Below are 6,875 nucleotides of genomic sequence, written 5' to 3'. Positions count from 1 at the left end.
CGCAGTGTAATGCCAAATAATGTAATGGCGTTGCAGCTGTATGCAGCAAGAGATGCTGCGGCTGCGCAGTTGGCGTCGACGTCGCTATCGCTCTGCCAGACGGCGCAGGTAAGCAACAACTCACAGCACAGCAAGTGGTATGTGTTTCTTCAAGTGTGTGTGCATATGGAAGCGTGTGTGTGTGTGTGTGTTTGGCATTGGCATGCCGTTTCTCAGTTGTTGCTATTGTTGTTGTCATCAGTAGTTTTATAGTTGTCTTCTATTTTGGGTTTTTAGTTATTGCGTGGGTTTTTTCTCAATTGCATTTTTGGGCGCGCTGTCGATGCCAATGCATCTGTGTATGTGTGTGTGTGTGTGCATGCGTGTGCATAGATCTGTGTGAGTGTATTCTTGGTCAAATACCAGAATTACCTAGATAAATACATACATAAGTATCAAACAAAATATGTAAGAAAGCGACTGTTGAGTATGCTCGACGTAAGGTTACCAGATGATCTTAGCGTAACTAAACTACATACTATATAAAATATGTTTTTCAATAATATTCCATATTATTTTCAGTTGTTTCTTGAACTCTAATGATTAAATTTAGGCATTACATAGTCAGTAGTTATTAATTTGCTGAAAAAATAAATAAAATTTAATATTTAAATTTGACTATGGTAATAAATTACTTAAATCTGGTTATTATTATTGAAGAAAGTAATCATACATAAACTTTAAATATGTGAAATGTGTTTTCAATTTGTCTTATCCTTAAATCCTTAAGACAATTTATTTAAAATATTTTTAAATTTCTAGTATTATGTTACATTTTACTATACAACAGTCGTTTAACTTTTATTGTCAGTTCATTAATAATATTTATTAAAAGTTTATTAAAAAAATTGTTATGATTTTCTACTTTTTATATGGAGAGATGGAGTTGTAAAGCTGGGTAAATCTTTTTATGGGTCACAATTAATATAAACTATATAAAACTAATACAATTTTTATTAATTGCGATTGCCACTAACAGTTAATACCCCTCTGGCATTTTGATAGCGGGTATATCAACAGTATGAAACAGGATAGGCGCAATTCTCAATTGTCGCTGCTAAAGTTGTTGTTGTTGCTGCTGCTGTTGTTGCTTTTGACGCTGGCCAAAACATGTCTGTGCCTGTCTGTCAGTCACTCAGTCAAGCAGTCTGTCCATTTGTCTGTGTGCTTGTCAATTTGTCCATAGTTCGTTTTCTTTTCGCATGCCGTTTGCATTCCACAGCGTCAAGTTTGTGGTAAGTACAAAGTTGTTGTTGTTGTTGCCAGTTTTGGCTTGTTGTTGCTGTTGCTGTGGCTGTGGCTACTTGATTATTATGTATGCGATGGGGGCAGTATTAAATGCCACATTTTAGCACAAATATTATTAAATATTTGACAACGAAAGTGAGAGCGCGACAAGTGAAAAGACTTCCGTTGCACAGAGAATCGCTAATATGTACGATTATTGGTTAAGCTTCCAATTCGTCTGTCCGGCTGTTCCACTGTCTTTCCATTCCATAAACAGCTCCCAGCCAGACGCGTTTTTGTAATTTTAATAACTTTGCATTGTTTGGCCATTGGACAAATACAAAACGTGTTCGTTGTTGCCTTTTGCTTGGCAGTGAAAGTAACAGGTGACCGCAACGGTCAACGCCGAAAACGTCGCGCGTTGCGTTGCGTCGCTGTCAACGCCTTCAACAGCAGACGCAAGCACGCACACACACGCGCAGACACAACACTTTTGTCAGTGTGTGTGTTGTTGACCCTTTGACGCTTGCGCATGAAAGTCGACAAAGCGCTGTCCAGGCGTGTGAAAGAGAGAACGTCTGTCTCCGCAAATTTCTACAACTCCCAAGTGATCAATATTAAAAAGTAATTGACAGTTAATTCCAATAAAAAATTTTTAGATGAAGAGCATGAAAATCTATTTCCATGCATTGTTTTAAACATGCATTTTTAAATGTAAACAATTATATCACTAACCATACAATACATAGATGCTTCGCCCAGTACAATTTTTTTGTATCATCAAAAACAGTATTATTGCGACCCCAGTCGGGTCGTGCGCTGCGATTCGAACACCGAGCCTCTTCGGCTCATTCGAAAATTCGAAGCTCTAACGCAGCGCGCAGCGTTGAGTTCAGTCGCAGATCAAATGCGGAGCGATGAGCACGGGCGTATTTCGTTGCGCTCTGCTTTCGTTTCTATGTATGCGTGTATGTATCTACATGCTCGCCTATATTAGTATGTGTATGCATATGAAGTTTTGCAACGTGCAGTTGCCTCGCTGACGAGCAGCTAGCGCACGTCAATTTTGATTTGCCGCGACGAAAGTCTCGCAGAAGAGGACAACAACAATTGCTCGCGTTCTATATGTTTGCAGTTAAATGGCACTTGCACAAGGACCGCGTTGGCTCTGCTGGTGGTTTGCAAGCTCAACATGTTGTGGGTCAGGGTTCAACTCCCGATCGAGAACATAATGCATATTTTGTTTTTTTTTTAATGCAATTTAACTTTTTTCATTCCCTTTCAAGTTTACTGATAGAAGTAAATTTTAATAAGGCATTGATTTTTGATGATTTACAAATTCCTTTTTGCTTTTTAAAACTCTATTTAAAAAAGTTTTAACTTTAAAATTTATAAATAATACAATTATTATTATTATTATAAAGTTCAATCTTTTTTTAAAAGATAAATTCATTTTTGGAATTTAGTTTTAATTTTAATTTTCGCTAAAAAAATTTTCTAATAAATTAAAATTAAAACTGGTAAAAAATTTAAATATAAATATTAAAAACATATATAATTAATATTTTTTGTATATATTTTCTGAAAAAATAAAATATTACAAAATATAAAAATAAAAACAATATTTTTTTGCAAAAAGGAATTTGTAAAGCATCATAAATCAATGCGTTATTAAATTTTACTTCTAACTTAAAAGGAAATGAAAAAAGTAAAATCGCATTAAAAAAAAAACAAAATATGCATTATGTTCTCGATCGGGAGTTGAACCCTGACCCACAACATGTTGAGCTTGCAAACCACCAGCAGAGCCAACGCGGTCCTTGTGCAAGTGCCATTTAACTGCAAACATATAGAACGCGAGCAATTGTTGTTGTCCTCTTCTGCGAGACTTTCGTCGCGGCAAATCAAAATTGACGTGCGCTAGCTGCTCGTCAGCGAGGCAACTGCACGTTGCAAAACTTCATATGCATACACATACTAATATAGGCGAGCATGTAGATACATACACGCATACATAGAAACGAAAGCAGAGCGCAACGAAATACGCCCGTGCTCATCGCTCCGCATTTGATCTGCGACTGAACTCAACGCTGCGCGCTGCGTTAGAGCTTCGAATTTTCGAATGAGCCGAAGAGGCTCGGTGTTCGAATCATGATACAATTATAGAAGGTAGTGCCGTCGGAAAAAAAGCTTCCGTCAGTACGCATTCGTATTTTGACGCAAGAGGTTGTCTGCGGACGAATTTTTTTTCTGCAATTAACCCTTGTGCGAAATGACATTTTTCAATGTATGCCGTAGATACGGATAGAATTAAAACGTTTAGAGAATTAGAGAATTCTCATATATATTGTTAATATTATTCATAAACAACTTACATTTTAGAAATATGTCAAAAAGACATTAATATTAGCTTCAAAATATGTAAATATTAACATCATCGTCTAAGGGTTAATGCGCATTTCATTGTCGTCTCGCTCACACTGCTGTGCTGAGACTCTTTCACTCGCACTCATTGTTATGTTTAAAGTCGGACAGCTTTTTTCCGACGGCACTACCTTCTATAATTGTATCATGGTTCGAATCGCAGCGCACGACCCGACTGGGGTCGCAATAATACTGTTTTTGATGATACAAAAAATTGTACTGGGCGAAGCATCTATGTATTGTATGGTTAGTGATTATATGCAAGGTGTGTCGATAACATTGTCGATAAATCTTCGATTTGTTTGCATCCGTTTAGCATACTTATCAGCGCATGCGGCTGTAATCGCACTGCAATTTATTCATAACATGCAGTATATTTCGGTATATTTTCCGTCCAAAAAAAAACCTTTTTGGAACTTCGCGCATCGGTCACGCTGATGTCGTAAGTTGGAAATTCAACAATTGGAATTTGTTGACAATAATTAAGGTTTCACGTTGTGAGGCGCCCCAAAATGCCGCCCCACTATGAACGCTGTGGCGAGATCGTGTGGCAGTGCAAACGCGCGACACGCAGCTTCGCCTTCAAGTGCATCTACTGTGATCATCAAGCGAGCGCCTTTAACAGCTTCAAACGACATTTGGAGACACAGCATGCTGAGGAGATCAAGATCGAAATCGATGTGTCAGAATCAACTGCAATGCGCCAAACACGAAGCAATCAATGCAAGCCTATTACTACAGCAGAAGTAGAGCCGTCAACTGAACCTGTAAAGCTGGAGGAGATGGATCCATTGGACTGCCAGGAGGAAGCGTCTGAATCGGATGTAGAAGCGGAGCAGCTGTTCGATATGTCCAGCTACAGTGAGAGTGAGAGCGAAGACGCCGTTGGGCAGCAGCTGGACATTGCGGTGAGTGGCAGCTTGAAGTTAGCCAAATTGCTGCATAAACTGAACACTGAACACTTCGCCGCAGTCCACAGATGTCTCACACTTTTGGCTGAAAGAGCATCCCATAATGCACGCTCTGATCGCACAGTACAAGGCAGCTCAGGTGCTGTGGGATCGCGGTCTGCTTGAGTATCGCAACTACAAGAAACGTGGCGAGGCCTGTGAACAGATTGCCAATCAGTTGAATGCAGAATTTGAGCAGCAATTGAAGCCACAGCAGATTAACGAACTGACGAAGCAGCTGCGCACCGTCTACGCCGATGCACAGCGTCGCAGGCAGCGGCAGCCAGCAGACGCTGACACTGCTGAGGTCTGGTACTGCCAAGCGCTGAGCTTTCTGGGCGAGAATGCGCGCCGCAAAGCAAACCACACGCTGAATGCAGCGTTGCCGGTGCCGCAGTTGACGGCGGAGCAGAATGTGAAGTTCATTGAGCTGTATCAACGCTGCCAGCGTCTGTGGGACATGCAGGACATGACCTGCCGCCTGCGGCATGTGCGTGTGGAGGCCAAAAACAAGTTGCTGCAACTATGCCGCACCGAGTTGCAGCTCACGCTGCAGCCGTCGCAACTGCAGCGATACATCAAGCACATGCGACGCTCGTTTCTGCAGGAGAAGTCGCGTCGCTACGAGTGCAAGCGCAAAGGACTGCCGTACAAGGCACGCGGCGGTTGCTACCAGCAGCAGCTGCAGTTTCTCGACGCGCACATGCCACCATTTCAGTGCCAGCATTGTGATCAGCTGCTGAACAGCATGGATCGCTACAAGGTACATTTGGCGGAGCATAACGGCAGCCTGCCGTTTATGTGTCCGTTCTGTGATCGCGGCTTCACACGCAGCGACAACTGCATCATCCATGTGCGCCGCCACACGCAGGACTTTACGCAGACGTGCGACGAGTGCGGCAAACGTTTTGCCAACACCACCGATCTGCAGGTGCATCGACGTCAGCACACCGGCGAGAAGCCCTATTGCTGCGATGTCTGCGGCAGTCGCTTTGCCACCTGCTCGTTCTTTGAGCGCCACAAGCGGCGCCACGAACGACGTCCAGCGGGCAAGTGTCAGGTGTGCGGGAAGATCTTCTACGAGCGCACGCTACTCAACGATCACATGAAGGGACATCTCAATGTGCGCGACAAGGTTTGCGATGTGTGCAACAAGGCGTTCACCAGCGCCAAGTATTTGCGCCAGCACAAGGAGATTCATGCCGCACTCAAGCGCTACTGCTGCAAGGTCTGTGGCAAGCGATTCGCTCAATATGCCGGACTCAAAGGACACATGAAGTCGCATGGCGGTTCAGTTCGCAGCGTGGCCAAGGAGAAGGAAAACGAAAATGAGATGGAGGAGCAGTTGGAGGTGGTGAAAGAAGAGACTTCTTTAGCATCCCAGCCAAATGCAATCAATTAAGTTGTATAGCAAATGTTGCATTTAACTGCAATTCGCAGTTAATTCCCAAATCTATAGCATACTTCTTAGAGCTATAATCAAAGAGAAGCCATGAAGGCAACATTGTTTAATTTCGAGTAATGACTCATGTCCTCAAAAGAACTGAAAACTCTGTCATTGTGATTGATGAATAATTTATCACTTGGTTAGTTTGAAAAACCAATGAATCTTATGCAATTCTGAATTAATTCCAAGTGTAAAAAAATAACAAAGAAAGTTGTACAGGATCGAAGTTGAAATTGATATACTGATCATTGATCATTGATCAGAATGTCCCATTTGCTTTAAATTGAAATTATGTGCTCAATATTAGCTAACGCACTTAAGTAAATTACATTTATACTAAAACCAAATAGTGACATTTACCCAGAAACACACAATAGATATCGATCGAAACTATCAACCTGTAAATAAGTATTCCACAACTTAATTATACCACAATTTTATTTTAAGCTTTTTCAAAGCATCAAATGATATACTGTATAATATATAAATAGTTTCTTCTATATATAATTGCGAATCAAATTATGTAAATCGCAAAATGGAGCTTATTTACTCGAATACTCGATTTAGCTTAAAGCTATGTATAAATATTAGATTGAGTGCACAAAGAGTTTATTTTTATCGAGTCGGCAACAATATATCATATATACATACATACATAGTTAGATCGATTTGTATGAAAAATGAAGTTAAACCCACAACACAGCTGTTAAGTTACACCACTTATCTGCTTAGCAAAAGTGTAGTACAATCAGAGTGACGTTTGAAATAATAATAAATCGAAAAATGAT

At 40.8% G+C, this 6,875-nt stretch overlaps 1 protein-coding gene across 1 annotated transcript; it reads left to right on the top strand.

The window, feature by feature from the left end:
- Positions 1-4,112: 4,112 nt before the first annotated feature.
- LOC133849026 (zinc finger protein 773-like) lies at positions 4,113-6,874 on the top strand. The gene is made up of 2 exons (XM_062284838.1): positions 4,113-4,598; positions 4,663-6,874. Exons 1-2 carry the CDS (start codon positions 4,203-4,205, stop codon positions 6,040-6,042), a joined length of 1,776 nt encoding a protein of 591 aa, XP_062140822.1. The 5' UTR covers positions 4,113-4,202; the 3' UTR covers positions 6,043-6,874.
- Position 6,875: the final 1 nt, after the last annotated feature.

This window comes from Drosophila sulfurigaster, chromosome X, assembly GCF_023558435.1.
Source record: "Drosophila sulfurigaster albostrigata strain 15112-1811.04 chromosome X, ASM2355843v2, whole genome shotgun sequence".
NCBI lineage: Eukaryota > Metazoa > Arthropoda > Insecta > Diptera > Drosophilidae > Drosophila > Drosophila sulfurigaster.
The sequence above is the reverse complement of the archived record's forward strand: the minus strand, read 5'-3'. Positions and strand labels throughout refer to the sequence as shown.

Excerpts from the sequence above, each read along its gene's own strand:
- LOC133849026 (XM_062284838.1), top strand. The coding sequence starts at position 4,203 with ATGCCGCCCCACTATGAACGCTGTGGCGAGATCGTGTGGCAGTGCAAA. Across the intron at positions 4,599-4,662 it reads GGCAGCAGCTGGACATTGCG|TCCACAGATGTCTCACACTT; the intron begins GTGAGTGGCAGC and ends ACTTCGCCGCAG.